General features: G+C 35.6%; 1 protein-coding gene across 1 annotated transcript in view; it reads left to right on the forward strand.

Annotated features, from left to right (window-relative positions):
* LOC149244560 (cytochrome P450 85A1-like) overlaps positions 1-18,770 on the forward strand; it is a 51,016-nt gene extending 32,246 nt beyond the window's left edge. The window contains exon 9 of the mRNA XM_089371585.1: positions 18,563-18,770. Within this exon, the coding sequence (XP_089227711.1) occupies positions 18,563-18,770 (208 nt within the window). The remainder of the gene's footprint in view (positions 1-18,562) is intronic.
* The last annotated feature ends 394 nt before the right edge of the window (positions 18,771-19,164 follow it).

The following is a 19,164-nucleotide window of genomic DNA, read 5'->3' on the forward strand; positions in this document are numbered from 1 at the left end:
ACTTTAGTAGAGGAATATTTGCACCTAGAGGAAGAGGCCGAGGAAGAGAAATTCGATGTTATACATGTGGAGAATGGGTACATGGATCATGGGATTGTACTCATAATAAAGCAACAAATTAGAGGAATGTGAATGTGGCTAAAGAAAAGGAAGAAAAATCTCAAATTGCAGACAAGGAAGAATCACCTAAAGTAGGATAATCCTTGTTGTTGAAAAGGGTATTGCTTAAGGCATAGAAAGACACAGGAGAATCAGCTCAGAGAAAGAGTTTATTTCGAACTACATGCAAATCCAAAGGAAAATGCCACAAAGTGATAATTGACAGTGGAAGCACTGATAACCTTGTTTCTACAGAAATGGTGGACAAGTTGGGAGTAGTGAAAACTGTGCACCCTACTCCCTACAAAGTATCATGGCTGCAAAAAGGACATCAACTTATTGTAACAGAACAATGCAAGGTAGAGATACATATTGGTACTTATAAGGATTTGTTATTGTCTAATGTAATGTCAATGGATGTATGCCATGTGTTGCTGGGAAGACCTTGGCAGTTTGTTCGGAAATTTATTCATGATGGGAGAAGAAATACTTACACTTTTGAGAAGGATGGAAATAAACACACACTGTTGCCATTGAAGGATGAGGCAGGCAAAGAAGTGCCTGGAAACAGTGTTATGCTAATGAGTGGGAAAGAATTGTTGCAAGAAGTCAAGAAGGATGAACAGATGCAATTTTCTGTCATAAGGAGACCTAAGGTAATTTTAACTTCCACAAACTTAGATGATTTACCTGAAGAAATCAAAACTCTGTTGAATGATTGTGTTGATATTATTGTGGATGAGTTGCCAAATGCATTACCACCAATTAGGAGTATTAGTCATCATATTGTTCTAATACCTATAGCAAGTTTGCCAAACAAAGCAACATACAGAATAACTCCTCAAGAGAATGCAGAAGTTGGAAGACAAGTGCAAGAACTGATGGATAAGGGATTGATCAGAGAGAGTCTTAGTCCATGTGTTGTACCAACAGTACTCAATCCAAAGAAAGGTGGCAAATGGTGTATGTGTACAGATTCCAAAGCCATAAACAAAATCACAATCAGGTATATATTTCCTTTACCATGCATGGATTATTTGATGGATTGTTTAAGTGGTTCAAAGTATTTTACTAAGATAGACCTGAAGAGTGGATATCATCAAATAAGGATTAGAGAAGGAGATGAATGGAAGACTGCATTTAAAACAAATAGTGGGTTATATGAGTGGTTAGTGATGCCTTTTGGACTCACTAATGCACCTAGCACATTCATGAGATTAATGAATGAAGTCTTGAAGGAATATGCAGGCAAGTTTGTCATTGTTTACCTTGATGATATTTTAGTTTTTAGTAGAAGCAAAGAAGAACACCTGGAGCATCTTAAGTTGGTTTTAAGAACTCTGCAGAAAGAGAAATTGTTGATAAATCTGAAGAAATGTAGTTTCATGAAAGAAGAATTAATCTATTTCGGATTTGTAGTTTCTAAAGAAGGTTTGAAAATGGTTCCAAAGAAAGTCCAAGCAATTTGGAACTGGCCTACTCCAAGAAACATATTTGAGGTGAGAAGCTTTCATGGTCTTGCAAGTTTTTATAGAATGTTTATCAGAAGTTTTAGTTAGATTTGTGCACCAATTATTGAAACAATCAAAGAGACTAATTAGCCATTCAAGTGGACAGAAGTAGCATACTGAAATTTTAAGTTGTTGAAGAAGAAAATTATAGAGAAACCAATTTTAGCTTTACTTGATTTTGAGAAAGTTTTCCAAGTTGAAACTGATGCTAGTGGAGTTGCAATTGGAGAAGTTTTGAGTCAGGAACAGAGACCAATAGCCTACTTTAGTGAGAAACTAAATGAAGCTAAGAAGAAGTATTCTTCTTATGATAAATAATTATATGCTATTGTGCAAGCTTTAAAAAACTGGAGACATTATTTGCTACCAAAGGAGTTTGTATTATATTCTGACAATCATGCATTGTAGTTCATAAACAACTAGCCAAAATTGAATCAGAAACATTCTAAGTGGGTAGAGTTTTTATAGAGTTTCACTTTTGTGATAAAACACACAAGTGGTAAGTTGAACAAAGTTGTTGATGCTTTAAGCAGAGTAAATTTCATTGTGAAAGAATTGAAAGTTGGTGTTGTAGGATTTGAAGAAATGGTTGATATGTATAAATATGATGCAGAATTTAAAGATATTTATGCAATTGTACAAAACCCAGTAGTTCATAATAGAAGTCAATGGTTAGATTATCTTATCCAAGGAGGTTTATTGTTTAAAGGTAACAAATTGTGCATTCCCAAATGTTCTATGAGGGAAAACATAATCAAGGAGAAACACAGTGGAGGATTATCTGGTCACTTTGGGCAAGAGAAAACCTTTGCTCAGGTAAATGCCTTTTACTATTGGCCAAAGATGCAAACTGATGTTAATATATTTGTTGAGAAGTGTAGGATATGTCAGCATACTAAAGGGAGAAGCCAAAATACAGGATTGTACCATCCATTGCCAATACCAGACCGACCATGGGGAACAGTTAGTATGGATTTTGTTTTGGGGTTACCAAGAACTCAAAGAGGGAATGATTCCATTTACGTTGTGGTAGATATATTTTCCAAAATGGCACATTTCATTGCATGTAAAAAGACTAGTGATGCAACACATATTGCAAATCTGTTTTTTTCAGAAGTTGTAAGGTTACATGGATTTCCTATAAGTATTGTGTCTGATAGGGATACAAAGTTTGTTGGGAATTTCTGGAGAACTCTTTGGAAGAAACTAGGTTCCAACCTTAGTTTCAGTTCAACATATCACCCTCAAATAGATGGATAGACTGAAGTAGTAAACATAAGCTTGGGTAACATATTGAGAAGTTTAGTGTACCAAAATCCTAAGCAGTGGGATTTAGCACTTGTTCAAGCTGAGTTTTCTTATAATGACACTCCAAACCGAAGTATTGGGATGAGTCAATTTCATATTGTTTTTGGAATGAATCCAAGAGGTTTGTATGAGCTCAGAAATTTGGGTAAACAAGAGACAAGAAGTGCAAAAACTGAAGAGTTTGTAGAGCAGATGTAGAGACTACAAGAAGATGTCAAAGAGGAAAGCGGTGGCAAACACAAATAGAGAGTTGATATGAAAAGGAGAGAAAAGGAATTCCAAGTGGGAGATCTAGTGATGGTATACTTGAGAAAAGAAAGATTTCCTGTTGGGACTTGCAATAAACTAAAGATGAAAAATATAGGGCCATACAAAATTGTGAGGAAGTTTTCAACTAATGCTTATGAAATTGAATTGCCAGAACGGATTGGAATATCACCTATTTTCAATGTTGCGGATTTGTATCCATACAAAGGGATAGAGACAAAGCTATAGAAGGAACCTACAAAAGATGAAGTTCAAACTTTAAACTTGGAAGAACAAATTCCAAAGAAGGTCAAGAAAGAAGTGGAAGCTATTTTGGAGAAAAGAGTATCCAAAAGAACGAGAGGACAGGTTTATTTTCAGTACTTAGTCAAATGGAAGGGACAGTCAATGGAGGATGCTAGTTGGTTAACAACAGCAGAGATGCAGACTTATGGAGTAAACCCTGAAAGTTTGATGAAGAATTCTTTTCTTCCCTAGGAGTCTGTTGCAGGAGCATCTAGACTTAGCTAGAAATGTGATTGTATGTTCACATGTTGTGGCTAAAATGAGATGAATTTCATTGACCTGAGTGGTCAAATTCAGTTTTAATAGAGAGGGTTGGACCTCTCGAAAATGATCTTTACTTCATTATTGTAATAATTAGAATAATGTATTATTTTTAGAGTAAGAGATAAGTTGTTAGTATAGGTGTGTAATAGAGCTTGAGAATAGAGATTTAATTGTTAGATTGATTAAAATAGGGATCGAGTTGTTAATGCAATTAGGATAGGATTCGATTCATAAAAGGGAAAAAAAATATAATGATAGAGATTAGATGGTTGAGAACATAGTGTGTAAGTGAGAGTTTTGAGTAACAGAGATAGGGTTTGAGATTGAACAAAGGTCAGAAAACTGTTGTAATTGGGCCAAGAGGGCCAAGACTCTGTAATTTACATTTTATTGAATAAAGGATTAAGTGTGGTGTTGCGTGTTAATCCTGGTGCAAAAGTTCATTATATTTGTGTATCACCATTCTAAAATTAATCGAGTATTTTCCTTTGTTTAAACACTTTATTTATAAATCACGGTCAATTATTGTTAAGGGTTAATATTGTGGTTAAGCACTAAAACTTTCCCTTAAGCACTTTTTCTTAAAGAATGAAATAAACCACGTGGGTTGTATTTGATAAGTGGGAAGCAGTATCTCGCGCACCCGAAAGGAGGTAAATGGTATTGGGAAGTTTCACATGATTAGCTTTAGCAGTCGACACGTGGCATGAGAAAACCATTTTTCTCATGTGCTCTCAACCTGATAGCATCCATGCAAGAATTCGTGCGAGATTGCGTGAAGGCCATTCGATTGGATGGCTAATATCAACGGTGAATATTGTCCGGGAAAGTTGATAGGTGGACCATGCGATATCCATTGGATCTGGAGAGTTGGGATCAACGGCATGGATTGAAATGCTCAACCAAAAGGAGAAGTCAATGAGGGACCAACAGTGATTGGTGGGATAAAGCGGGACCCTTAGAAGGAAAATATACATAAAGAACTTGTTTGCGCGCAGCTGATTGGTTATAAAGTTAACCATTAGTCTAATTAAAGACTACCACCTCATTTTTCGTCAACCTCCTGCATCACACTCTTATTTTAAAACCCACATTGGGAAACTAGTCCTATTATCCCCAGTTAGAGCGACCACTTTAAATGGAAAAGGAGTTGTCTTAAGATTTAGACTGGGTGGTTATCCCCCATGATTTGGCAACAGAATTCTGAGGCTGCAACATTTTGGCGCCAGAAGGAGGGCCTTCAGCTGTGAATGGCATATAAACCTAAATATCATTTGGAAAGCATTCACAAGAGTCAAAACCCCTCCACCACTTCTATACATTCTAGATCTTGTTCAGAATCCCCTGACCAGAAATATGAAGTTATAGAAACATCTCCCTCGTTTCCCTAAGTAGTAAGGCAACCACCATCTCCATATTATATTCCCGAATCTACCGAAGTTCATTCTTTAATACATTAATTGGAATATCTATCTATTTCTTCTGAGAAGCTAGAGAGACCCGGATTATCTAAAGAAAGTGTTACCTCCTTATTACAACAAACTGGTGTATTGACTAGACTGCAAAGTGAGAAACTTGGGGTCACTCCTTTTGAGTTCCCTATCCCTCCACGACATAGGAAAGTCACTTCATCAGTATCTGAATCAGATACTAGTGAGATCACTTCACCTTTCCAACTATCTATTCCTTCATCCACTTCTATTCAATCCACTACTTCTCAAATATCCACTTCCCCCGTTAGTACTACAATTATTGGTACTAACCCAGTAGTAATTTCTTCGCCATCTATACCTACTTCTGGACCGACCTTCCCATTTTCTTAGTCCTCAACTCAAGTTATGGCCAATCAACCTGCTCAACCTTGGACTAATCCTGGTGCTGTCCTGGTTGTAAATCCAGATTCATTCCCAGAAAATATAGAAAAATGGTTGCCTAAGTATAATCCTGACGATGCTCTCCCGGTCGAAGAACATCTAAACAATTTTATATTAGCCATGAATCTCAATGTGGTTGCACATGAAGATGTTGTAATCAGGCTATTTCCTTATACTTTCCAAGGATCTGCTGGATCTTGGTATTTTTCCCTTCTAGTGGGTTCAATTAGAGATTAACATACTTTTCAAGAAGTATTTCTTGCAAAATTTGGTGATGACAGAACTATAGCATCCTTGATCAATGATCTTTCTAATTTAAAAGCTAATACAAATGAAAAGATCAAAGATTTCAACTCCAGATTTAACAAATTGCTAAACAAAATCCAAACTACCTCTAAACCTGTTGTTGATGTACAAATAGAATGGTATATATCATCTCTTCCTTCCAATATTGCAATCTTTGTAGATAGAGCCAATAAGGCTACCCTTGTAGAAAACATGAAAGAAGTCCTGTTTGTAGAAAGAAGAATCTTAGCTTTGGAAAAAAGATCATAAACAGATGAGAGGAAGACCAAGAAAGTAACATTTAAGGATGAATCTAAGAAGAAAAATTCAAAGGACCCTTTCGATCTGGAAGGCCTTCAGAAAGTGTTAAAGACAATGTCCAATGAAATGGTAGAAATTAAAAAACAGGTCGCTTAATCTTATGTTCCTAAAAGACCTTTTCGATCATTCAAAAAGAACTCCTCTTCTATATCACAACCCCCAAACAACATTTCAAATGTTGAATTTGACCAAGAATCAAGAGAAGATTCACCAAATGATGAAGAAGTTGAAACAAAAGAAGAAATTGAACTAAATGGGATGTGGGATTTTATTCTCCCAACTGAAGAAGAAGCACAAGAAATGCCAGTAACTACCAGAAGTAAAAATTCTCCTGACACGTCTACCACAAATTAGAAGCAAAAAGCTACTACTCCTACAAAAGAGAAAATAGTAACTAAGAAATCTAAGACCATCCAAACCGATCCTATTCCTCTAGATTCCCTGAGTGCCTCAAAAAAATTGGTAATCTCGGATATGATCGAATACAATATAGTGGAAGACATGAAAAAGACCAGAGCTAATATTACGTTGCATGAGCTCACTAAACTAAAACAACAACAGAAAATCTTGTTAAGAGAATTGAAAGCAGTTCCAATATCTCCCCTACCATCTGCTGTAGTTACTCAAGCCGCCTACAATATGGGAAAACCTCCTTCATCCTCAAATAAAGTAGATCCTTCAGATCTAGTTATGATTGGTGATAGGTCTATTTCTCATGTTCCTCCCTTTCTGCTTTCTTATGAAATTTTCAACAGGAATGTTCATAACTACCTTGTTGACTCAAGAACCTTCTCAAACATAATGCCAAGGGTTGTGTGTACTAAATTGAACATTACACCTCAAAAATCTGCAGTACACATAGTTTAGTTAGACATGATGAAAGTAGAAGTACTTGGGGAAATAACATCAATTCCAATTAGGCTTTCTTCTCATCCAAAAGTTTCACAAATAATTGATATATTGGTGGCTGATATCCTTGAATTTTATGGTTTGATTCTCGGCAGGGATTGGTCTGAAAAGTTGCATGGTTATTTTTCAACTGACTGGTCTCACATGTTGTTGCCACACAACGGTCAACCAAACCAAATTAGGGTAGAACGAGAAAAATTCATGAAATATATATTCACATACCTTGAGGGAAGCAATGAACCTGTTTCCTCCACTAATAACATCATTGGAAACTACTCAACTGAGTCCTGTTTAGGATATTTTAATGCTCAAAAGTCTCCCTTTTTAGATAATGTCGTAGTTTCTCAAATTGAGAATTTCTCACAAACAGATGCTTCCAAGAGTTTAAATTTAGTTGATAAAGTTTATAATGACTCTCTTTTTTGGACTCTCTATTTTGATGGTTCTAAATCAGAAGACGGTGCAAGTGAAAGATGCATTTTGATCAATCCAGAAGGAGAGAAAATTATGTTGGCCTGCAGACTTGAATTTTAGTGTACAAATAATATTGCTGAATATGAAGCACTGATCCAAGGACTCTATAAAGCCATCAGTCTTAATGTAAAATACCTTTGAGTCTATGGTGACTCTGAAATAATTGTGAAACAAGTGAGCAATACAATTCACTATGTTTCTGGGCATCTTAAACACTATCAATTTTTAGCTCAGAAATTGACTTCTCATTGTTTTTCTTTCAACATTTCTTTAATCCCTAGATTCTAGAACACAAGTGTTGATTTACTTGAAAATGTGGCATCTAGACTTATACCATCAGAAGACTTCAGTCCAGACATATTTTCATTAGAATTAATATTTAGGACATCTATTCTTGACAATATAACAAATTGGAGAGTATTCAATAATGATGCAGATATAGTAAATTTCCTTACATCGGAAGGATCATATGAAGATGTTATGAAACCAGCTCACAAAAAGATAGAAAAGATAGATCAATGCTTTAGAATTTAGCCTCTTCAAGGGGGAAACCTCCTTTACATTACACAAATGAATGATTCCTTGATGATTCAAATGACAAAACCTCCTTTCTATATATAGGAGTCTAAGGAGTCACAATATAACCCAACCGACCTAACAATAATAATATAAAGGCACAAAAATAACAATAGAGGGATTCGATGGGGCACAGTAATAACAATATGGGGACAATAGGGGCACAAAAATATTAATAAGGGATACAACTACAATAGTAATGGGGTAATCACTAGTATTATAGGGACATAACATGCCCCTCTCCTTCAAAAAAGTGTTGTCCTCAACACTTGAGTAGTTCTGGATGCTTCTGTATAGAATTCTCATCCTCCCATGTGGAATCTTCAGCGGATAAATTCTTCCACTTGATGAGATACTCCGAAATTGATCGATTTCATAGTTGTCGAGTTCTTGTTGCTGTGACTACTTCCGGTTCCAATATAATTTTTCCTTCCTCGTCAAGTTCTAGCAATATTGTTTGAACTGGGAGCTTGTCGCCTATAACCTTCTTTAAACATGAAACATGGAAAACTGGGTGCACTCGAGAAGCTGCAGGAAGCTCCAATTTGTATGCCATAGTACTAATCTTTTGCAACACCTTGTAGAGACCATAATACTTTGGTGATAATTTATTATCCTTCTTAGCTTGCTTGAGGGACATTTGTTTATATGGTTGTAGCCGTAGGAATACCTAGTCACCTACATCAAAACTTCTTTCACTGCGATGTTGATCTGCCTGTTGTTTCATTCTATTCTACGCCAACACGAGGTTATCCTTTAGGAGTTGGAGGACTTGTTGTTGATGCTCAATGTGATGTTCCACTGCTTGAACCTTAGAATTTTCTTTTAAATATGATGTGATGGATGGTGGCTGATATCCATAAAGTGCCATAAATGGGGTCATTTTTGTTGCTGTATGGAAGGATGTGTTATACCACCATTCAGACAGAGGAAACCATTTGACCCATTGTGTCTATTTATCAGATACAAAGCAACGAAGATATCCTTCCAAACATTTGTTTACTGAGTACCAAGACAAGAAAATAATTCTGTCCAAAAATTTCCAGTGAAAATGGGATCTCTGTCACTCACAATAATCTTTGGGTTTCCATGTAGCTTTTGAATTGTTTCCATAAATGCAGTAGAAACTGTACTAGCTTTAAATGGATGTGATAATGCACAAAAGTGTGCATACTTGGTAAGTCTGTCAACTACCACCATGATGATACTCTTTCCCTCAAACTTGGGTAAACCTGTGATAAAATCCATTGAAACCTCCTCCCAACGTTGGCTTGGAATGGATAAAGGTTGTAATAGACCCAGGATCTTAATTGTTTCAACTTTATTTTGTTGGCAAACCAAACATTCCACCACAAACTTTTGAATATCCAATTTAAGGCCATTCCCAAAAAATTCCTTCTTAAACCTGTGGTAAATTTTTAAAAATCCTGAGTGCTCTCCTAAGGGAGAAGTGCGCAATTCCATAAGAATATTTTTCTTGAGTTGGGAATTCTTACAAAGGTATAAGCGATCTTTGTACCATAACGAATCATTTTGCCAGCTAAATGTATTAGATGTACTGGAATCTTGTTGTAACTTTCGAATAAGTGCCCACACTTCTTCATCATTCTTCCATTCCTCCCTTGCTTCATTTATCCAATCTGGTTGGATAATAGAAATGGCGCACAACAATGCTTGCACATCCTCATCCTTTCTTGAGAGTGCATCTGCCACTACATTTTTCTTCCCTTTTTTGTAGATGATTTCAAAGTCATAACCCAACATCTTTGTGACCGACTTTTGTTGCTCTTCAGAGGATAATCTTTGTTCTAAAAAGTATTTAAGGCTATCATGATCCGTTTTTACCTTGAAGTGTCTTCCGATTAGGTAGGGTCGCTATTTCTTAAGTGCATGTAGTGTTTCCAACATTTCCTTCTCATAAATAGCTTTGTGTAAAAACTTTCCCTTGATTGAACGACTTTCAAAAGCAATGGGTCTTTCATCTTGCATTAAAATAGCACCAATTCCATTTCCTGAAGCATCACATTCCACAATAAAGGTTTTCGTGAAGTCCGGTGTAGCTAAGACCGGTGCTTGGCAGATTTCTTCTTTAAGATGTTCGAAGGCCTTTGTTGCTTCTGGAGTCCATGAAAATGATTCTTTCTTCAATAATGTTGTTAGAGATGCTGCTATTCTCCCATAATTCTTAACAAACTTGCGATAATACCCTGTCAACCCGCGAAATCCTCGCAGATGCTTTATGGATGTGGGGATTTTCCATTCCTTAATGGCTTTAATTTTGCTAGGGTCTATCTTAACTCCTTCATGAGATACAATATGACCCAGATACTCCACCTCTTGTACTCCAAAGAAACATTTGGATATTTTTGCATATAATTGTTTCTCCTCCAATAGTTGTAGCACCCTATCAACATGTCCAACATGGTCCTTCCAAGACTTGCTGTAGATTAGTATATCATCAAAAAATACTAACACAAATTTTCTAAGGAAGGGTTTGAAAATGGAATTCATCAAACCTTGAAATGTAGAAGGTGCATTGGTAAGGCCAAAAGGCATGACCAAAAATTCATAATGACCCTCATGAGTTCTAAATGCTATTTTTGGAATGTCTTCAGTCTTCATTCTGATTTGATGATATCCTGAATGAAGATCCAACTTGGTGAAGTAAATTGATCCATGCAATTCATCCAGTAATTCATCAATGACAGGACCGGGAAACTTATCTTTAATAGTGAGTTTGTTGTGCTCCCTATAATCCAAACACATGTGCCATTATCCATCCTTCTTGTGTACCAATACTACTGGAGCAGAGAAAGAAATTTGACTAGGTTGAATTATACCAGCCTCTAGAATTTCTGCAACCATACGTTCAATTTCACTCTTTTGGGCATAGGGATATCTGTACAGCCTGGTTTTTGGAGGAACACTTCCTAGAATCAGATGAATAGCATGATCATGATCAAGAATAGGTGGGAGACCTTTGGGAGTCTCAAATACCTTGGAATGATTGTCCAAGATTTTTTGGAGATCTGGAGAAATAGATGATTTCGATGTGGAAACATCTAGCAAACATAATTGTGCAATTACACCTCTTTGTTCCTTTTTTAGAAGCTTTGTCATGCCGTTAGAGCTGATTATCTTTCATGGTTTCCTTGCAATACCCCTTAATTCAACTTCCTTTCCTTCCATAGAAAATTTCATGAAAATTTCTTGAAAATTAAAAGCTATCATACCCAAGGATTGTAGCCATTGGACTCCTAGTACAACATCAACACCTCACATTGGAATGGAAAGCATTGGGCTAGTCAATACATATTCTCCTATGGATAGCTTGATATTATGGCACTTTCCAGAGCAATTTATTGTTCCTCCATTTGCAACCATCACTTGACACTCTGGTGCTGGATATAGGAAACAATTCAATTCTTTTGCTACCTTACAATGAATAAAATTGTGTGTACTTCCTGGATCAATCAACACTATTACCTTTTTCTTTTTGATTTGTCCTTCTATCTTGATGGTTTGAGGAGTGGTTATTCCAGCCAATGCATTACAAGATATGGTCGGATTCATTTCTTCTTTATCTAGGCTTTGTTCCTGGAGTATATCCTCTTCTTTTGACCTTTCTTGCTCCTTTTCTTCTTCCTCTTCACAATCTATGTAGAATAATTTCTTCTCAAAACACTTATGACCTTTAGTGTATTTGCTATCACAACTGTAACAAAGCCCTTTTTCTCTTTTTTCTTCCAATCATTGTGGCGTCAACCTTATAGGTTGTGGAAGACTAGGGGCAAAAACACTTCCATCTTTATAGTTGTGAGTGGTATGCTTCCTGGTTGCCATAATTTTGCTTTCCATTTTTCTTGCTAACCTGAATGCCTTCTCTAATGAATCAAGTTCCCAAAGGCGAACATCATGTTGGATATTATACTTTAAAGTCCCTATGAACACATCAATCCTATGCTCCTCTAGAATATTTTTTACCCTTATGTTCAATTTTTGGAACTCCTCAATGTGCTCCATTATTGAACCCTTTTGTTTGAGACTTATCAATAGGCTAAAAAAGGTCTTGCTTTTTGTATCCTCATAATGTGCTATCAATTATTCTGTAAAAATTGCTCAAGTGATAATTTGTTTACAAGAGCAAAGCCATTGATACCATACAAACTTATTTGGTTCCAAATATAAAGTTGCAATACGTACCTTTTATGTGTTTTGCACATTATTGAGATGGAAAAATTGCTCCATCTGTAATATCCATGTTGCGGGATCCTTGCCATCAAACTTCCTCATATCGATTTTTGGAATATGGTGGGTCTTCAATCCAACATTAGAGTCTATGAAATCATGATTAACATTTCTTTTGTTCGCATCATTAGTTTCCTTTACTACCCTTTCACCATTAGTAAGTATTTCTTGTAGAAAATTTGTCAAATCTGTCTTCAAATCTGCCATGCTTGTCTTCAAATTTGTGTTAAAATCTATCTTCAAATTGTCCATCTTAGCTTCCATGCCATTCATCTTATCTTCCACACCATTTATCTTAGCTTATGTTAGCTTTTGTGAGAGTGACATTTGTTGCACTTGGTCTTGTAATTTTGATATATCATGTAGCATTTCTTCCTCTTCTTCATGAGTCATGCTGGAGCTTTCAGGTTGCTTACTAGGTGTTTGCATTTTCTTTCCTCGGGGAATCAGTTACTGATAATAATTCTCTACTATGCCCTTTGAATTCCTTCAAAATAATTTTTCAAACCAAGCTTAAGCAAGAATTTAAAAAAATCTACACACCTTTTTTCACTTTGTAGGAGCTCGATATTGCCTCTGATGTATCTCTGTAATTTTAGATCATCCAGTTTTGAAATTGCAACCTGCAGTAGCCCTCTGTGTCGTCTTTCCAATGCCACCAGTCTGATCCCAATTGGATTCTCCAAGGAAGAGTTATGCGAAATCTCCCATAGTGACCTGAGTATAGACTAGTTCAGTAGAGCAAACTTGTATGACGTTCCACGTGTCCTTGTTTCGACCTTTGGCTCTAAAAAACATAAAAAAGAAACTACATTCTGTCCTCTTCCTGTACCTTCTTACGAAATTTTAATCTGATGCTCAGAGAGAAAGTTATGACAATTTTCCCCAGGTCACCTGTTTGGAATGTAATTCAGGAGTCTGCAAAAATACCAACTTCCTCAGATCATATCTCCGCAAATATAGCATGAAAAGCTCTAAAATTCATACCCGAGATTCAGTGCGATGTTGTCTCAAATGGGTTTTTTTTTTGTGTCTGAAACGTCGTAGAAAAAAAGTTATAGTGAAAATATCACGATGACCTATTTGGAGCAGCGAAACCCTCGAATCCAAAAGCTTTGATACCAAATGTTATGAAACCAGCTCACAAAAAGATAGAAAAGATAGATCAACGCCTTATAATTCAGCCTCTTCGAGGGGGAAACCTCCTTTACATTACACAAATGAATGATTCCTTGATGATTCAAATGACAAAACCTCCTTTCTATATATAGGAGTCTAAGGAGTCACAATATAACCCAACCGACCTAACAATAATAATATAAAGGCACAAAAATAAAAATAGAGGGATTCTATGGGGCACAGTAATAACAATATGGTGACAATAGGGGCATAAAAATATTAATAAGGGATACAACTACAATATTAATGGGGTAATCACTAGTATTATAGGGACATAACATAAGAGTAGATCATAGACGAGCACGAGCATGATATAGAAATAAAAAATAATCTTGATCTAAACCCAATTCCTAAGTCCGTGGTTAAGATAGAAGATCTTTATGATTTGAAAGATATATTTAAGAAAATTACTAACTCCAAAACTTAAAGCTCTACTCTGAGATTTGAAGTAGTAAACCTAGGATCAAATGAGAAACCTCAAAATATCAACCTAGGTCTTCACTTAACATCTCAAGAAAGAGTATCATTCATCAGGTTATTGAAAACATATAAAGGTGTCTTCACTTGGGATTATGCAAATCTCAAAACCTATGATACCTCTATAATTCAACATACCATACCCATGACTTCAAATGAAAAACCAGTTCAGCAGAAGCTTCGAAAAATTCACCGGAACCTTGAAAGTCAAATAAAATCAGAATTGAAAAAGCTACTAAAGGCCAAGATAATCTTCCCTGTCAGACATTCTAAATGGGTATCAAATATGGTAGCTGTGAGGAAAAAGAATGGTGAAATTAGGATTTGCATTGATTTTAGAAACCTAAACAAACCTTGCCAAAAGGATACTTTTCCCTTGCCTACTATGGAACAGGTACTGCAATCAGTTGCAGGTTCCAAATTAATATCTTTTCTAGATGGATTCTTAGGATATAATCAAATCCTTCTGCATCTAGATGACAGATTAAAGACAACATTCATAATCAAGTGGAGAACATATGCCTATCAGAAAATGCCTTTTGGACTTATAAATGTTGGTGCCACATTTCAACGTGCTATGGAAATTTCCTTTAGAGGTCTAATCAATAAATCAGTTTTTATCTACTTGGATGATATCACAGTCTATTCCAGGGATAGGAACAATCATTTAAGAGACCTCAAGCACATCTTTGAAAGATGCATGAAATATGGCATTTCCTTAAACCCCAAAAAATCTTATTTTGCTTTACGAGAAGGAAAACTCCTTGGGTTTATAGTATCCAAGAAAGAAATTTACATCGATCCTGATAAAGTCAAAGAAATAGAAAAAATTCCCCTCCCACACAATAAGAAAACCATGCAATCATTCCTAGGCCAAATAAATTTTGTTAAACGATTTGTCCCAGATTTTTCACAAATAGTCTTACCCCTTCAAGCGATGATAAGAAAAAATGCAATTTTCAGATGGAACAAGGATGAAAGAGATTCATTTGAGTTGATAAAGTAAGCCATTATTAATGCCCCTTCATTAAAAACCCATGAATTTATCAATCCCTTTGTATTATATACTTTTATATCTGATACTTTGTATGTTGCAGTTTTGACACAGCTGAACGATGAAAATGTCGAGGCACCCATCTCCTTTTTCAGTTCTAACTTGCAAGGTGTCGAATTAAATTATTCAGCTGTAGAGAAACAAGAATTTGTTATCTTTAAAACTATGAAACATTTCAGACCTTTTCTTCTTAAAACCCATACAAAGATAGTTGTGCCCTGCCCTGTAGTAAGACAAGTACTGATTCAAAGAGAAGTGGGGGAGAAAAGATCTAATTGGGTAACTGCACTCCAAGAATATGATGTAGAAATCTGGCCAGCTAAAATTGTCAAGGGCCAAGGTTTTTGCAGGATGTTAACAGGAGTTTTGTAGTTGCCATCAGAAGAATATCAAGGTAATGAAGTGCAAATATCAAAGGTAAGCCTCAACGATACGTAATCACAATATGTTGATTTGAAATTTTATCTTAAAAATGAATATGCTCATATGCACCTTAATTATAAAACAAAGTGAGCTTTAAGATTGAAGTCAAATCAGTATGAGGTAGTCAATGATGTATTTTTTAGGAAGAATTATGATTCAGTATTGCTAAAACGCTTAGAGAAACCTGAAGCTAAGAGGGTCATGCAGGAATTACATGATGGACCAGTTGGAGGACATTTTGGAGGAAATATCGCTGCTCACAAAATCCTACATGTAGAATATTACTGGCAAACGGTATTTAAATATGCACATGAATATGCAAGGAAGTGCAAAATTTGTCAAACCATGGTGGGAAGAGAAAGAAAGCCAGCATTCCCTTTACAACTAGTTAACATCCAACAACCATTTGAACAATGGGGATTAGATATAATTGGTAGATTATTCCTAACTCTTCCAAGCAACATAGGTACATCCTTACATCTACTGATTACTTTACTAAATGGGTAGAAGCTGTCCCATTAAAGATCGCTAATATATAAAACATCACAGATTTCATCGATCAGTACATAATTACCCGGTTTGGCTTACCCTTAGCTTTAATGTTTGACAATGCATCTTACTTTTCTGGAAATACAATGGTAGAATTTGCTCTTAAGAGAGGTTTTAGGCTAAAATATTCAACTAATTATTATCCTCGAGGTAATGGATTAGCAGAATCAACAAACAAAAACCTCATTAGAATTATCAAAAGAACTATTGATCAAAATCATAGGAATTGGCGTAAAGCATTAATATTTTCTCTATGGCCAGATAGGATTACTCAGAAAGCCTTTATTGGTTCTTCTCCTTTTGCTTTAGTTTATGGAAAAGAAGTTGTTCTTCCCACAAATGTAGCAATCCCATCTCTTGCCCTAGTACAATTTATCAATGAAATCCCTTCATCTTCTCTCTAGGCTAGACAATTTCAAATTCTCAAACTCGAAGAAGAAAGAGAAAAGGCTAAAGCAACCCACTTCCATCATCAAAAATTAGTCAAAGCTTCGTTTAATACAACTTCTTCCAGTAAAAATCATTTGAAGTAGGTGACTTAGTTCTGAAATGGGACAAGGCACATGAGGAAAAAGGTAGACATACCAAATTCCAAAGACTATGGCTTGGCCCTTTTCAAATTATTGAAAAAATTGAACAATCAATGTTTCTTTTACAAGATTTATCCGGTAGGAAAGATTATTTGCCTGTTGATGGGAAAATATTTAAAAGGTACTTTTCTTAGGAGCTAACCTCTTCCAATTTTGTAATATATTGCTTTTTAGGAAAATAACGGTTAACTAGTATTTACTCCTGGCTTTTCAAAATAAGTCTTTGATAACATTTCTGATTTTTCACTTCTATAAGAAAATAGGACTTAAAAGGAACAATTAGGACATTTGAGTACTAAAATAAACTTCATCCCTTTAGAAAAACTTGATCTTTCTTAAAAACATTTGTTTTTACGAAAAAATCGTTTCTTTATAGGATATGAAGGTTTTGTTATTAGTCGAGAAAAATAATCTTTAACCTAGCAAGGACTTCCTGCAGATCAGTATCTTAAAAAACTCTATCGTTATCACCAAAAACCATTAAAAATGCCAATGGCCCACCCCATCTGTTAAAATCTTCCTTTTTTAGAGTGTAATTCTAAAATATAAAAACTCAAAATATAAAGAGTCTCATTACGAGCTTGTTTACCATGTTCAAAGGAAGTAATTAAAACTGATATTACCAATACTGCATATCAAAACATGGTAATAGCTAATGATCTTCTTGATCAGAAGGAAAGGGGTCTCATCAAGAGCTAGCTTGTTCAGTTTATTTACAACCGGTGAATGGCATTGTCATCAGTAGGTTACCATGCCTAGATAATGTCTTTTAAGGAAAATGATTACACTCAAAAGGTAAAAAAGGGGACAAAGTCCAAGTGAGATTCAATTCAAACGAATATCATTTTGAAATCTGAAAATTCATACAGATGGGATAATGGATCATTGTTGGTTAAAAGGTAACCCTGTCGAGGCTATGAACGCCTGCTGGTAGTAGAGGCTCTATCTATGATAAATGAGTAAAAGACAAAAAAACTAATTTGCAGGAGGCACCTACTATATTATTTTAAATCTTATTATTGACTAATGCTAACATTTATATTTCTATCATTACAAGGGTGAAGTAATTAAGCAGATGGGCCTCAGCAAGTAATGGTGGTTCAAGAGAAATGTTGTTTACCTTATAACTCATGAAATCATTATTCTTATAACTCCAATTACTTTGAAAGTTTTTAGAAATTTCAGAAAATTACTCAGAGATAACTGGTTCTCCCAAGTGAATCGCCAATTGTTGTACTACGAAACAACCCCCCCATTTTTAACTAACAATAGCTAGCATTTGAGTTAAAAATGGGGACCCTTTTTAAAATTTTAAGCCTAGTATAATAATGCCTAACTCTAAAGAGAAAACTTAGCAAAACCTTGCAAAATAAGCTAAGGAGGAAACTTATATCGCAAATCACATATTGCGCTTTTCCACATCACTATTTTATAAAACCTTTACGAAATTGTGATATGCAAAAAGGTCACCCACTGCGATAACCTCATCCTGTCATTTCGCAATTCGCAAAAAACTTGAACATGCCTTAGGACAAACGATAACGATTTGCGAAATGCGATATTGCAATTTTTGCAATCGCATTTCGCTCAATATATCAGATAAAGCGTTATACGATAACCCTTTAAATACCATGATCTGTGATTAAGGAGGTAAAGCGTGCAAAATAATTAAGTTTTAAATAATAACAAACAAGTTGATAGGCTATTTAATGTTTAGCGGCTCGAGGGAGGATAATCATTTTCTAGGTTATGGGTAGTTATAATCAAATATCTCATAAAAACCTTTCTCACAATCCAAAGTCATTTCATAGAGGATTTCAGTCTTAATTACTTGATATCGTCTGCACTGATATATCTTGTCTGTTTCAGGCAAGCAACAAAAGACATGTCCTTAAGAAAGATGATGCAGAAGCAAACTAAGAAGACCATTATTGAAACAGAGGATACAAAGATGGCTCCTATCCTTGCTGATATAGTTTGTGATGCAGCTAGAAGAGCAACAACTTGGGAAGTAATTTACAATAGACTGGAGGATGAGCGTCCTAAAATCACTGTTACGAGAGCAACAATTGGGTGAACAAAGCCTTCAAGACCTTAATGTAGGGATGCCTCCTGTTCTTTCCTCCATATGATAGGAGCAAGAGCCAAAATCCTCCCTACACAGACATGATCAGAAGGATGGTAAAAAACCTTATCATTGAAGATAGGAAGTTCAAGAATTCTCGGATGGATCTCATAGGATCGTTCAGGGTAGAAGACTTGAAGGGAATGTATCACATACCTGACCCGCAAGAAATCTACGACAACACATTTGTGGCTAACTTAGCAAAGAATAATCCAGATCCCTTCAAGTTAATTCAGACTAGGAGAATGTTAGACAACAAATTCAAGTATGACAAATCGAGTATGTATGCAATAACCTCTTTAGAAAACCCCTACAATTATGCAACAACAATGTTATGTAGATTGTA

The sequence above is a fragment of the Pinus tabuliformis genome, chromosome 8 (assembly GCF_031772625.1).
Source record: "Pinus tabuliformis cultivar Carrire ecotype Pingquan chromosome 8, CPIR1, whole genome shotgun sequence".
NCBI classification, from domain to species: domain Eukaryota; kingdom Viridiplantae; phylum Streptophyta; class Pinopsida; order Pinales; family Pinaceae; genus Pinus; species Pinus tabuliformis.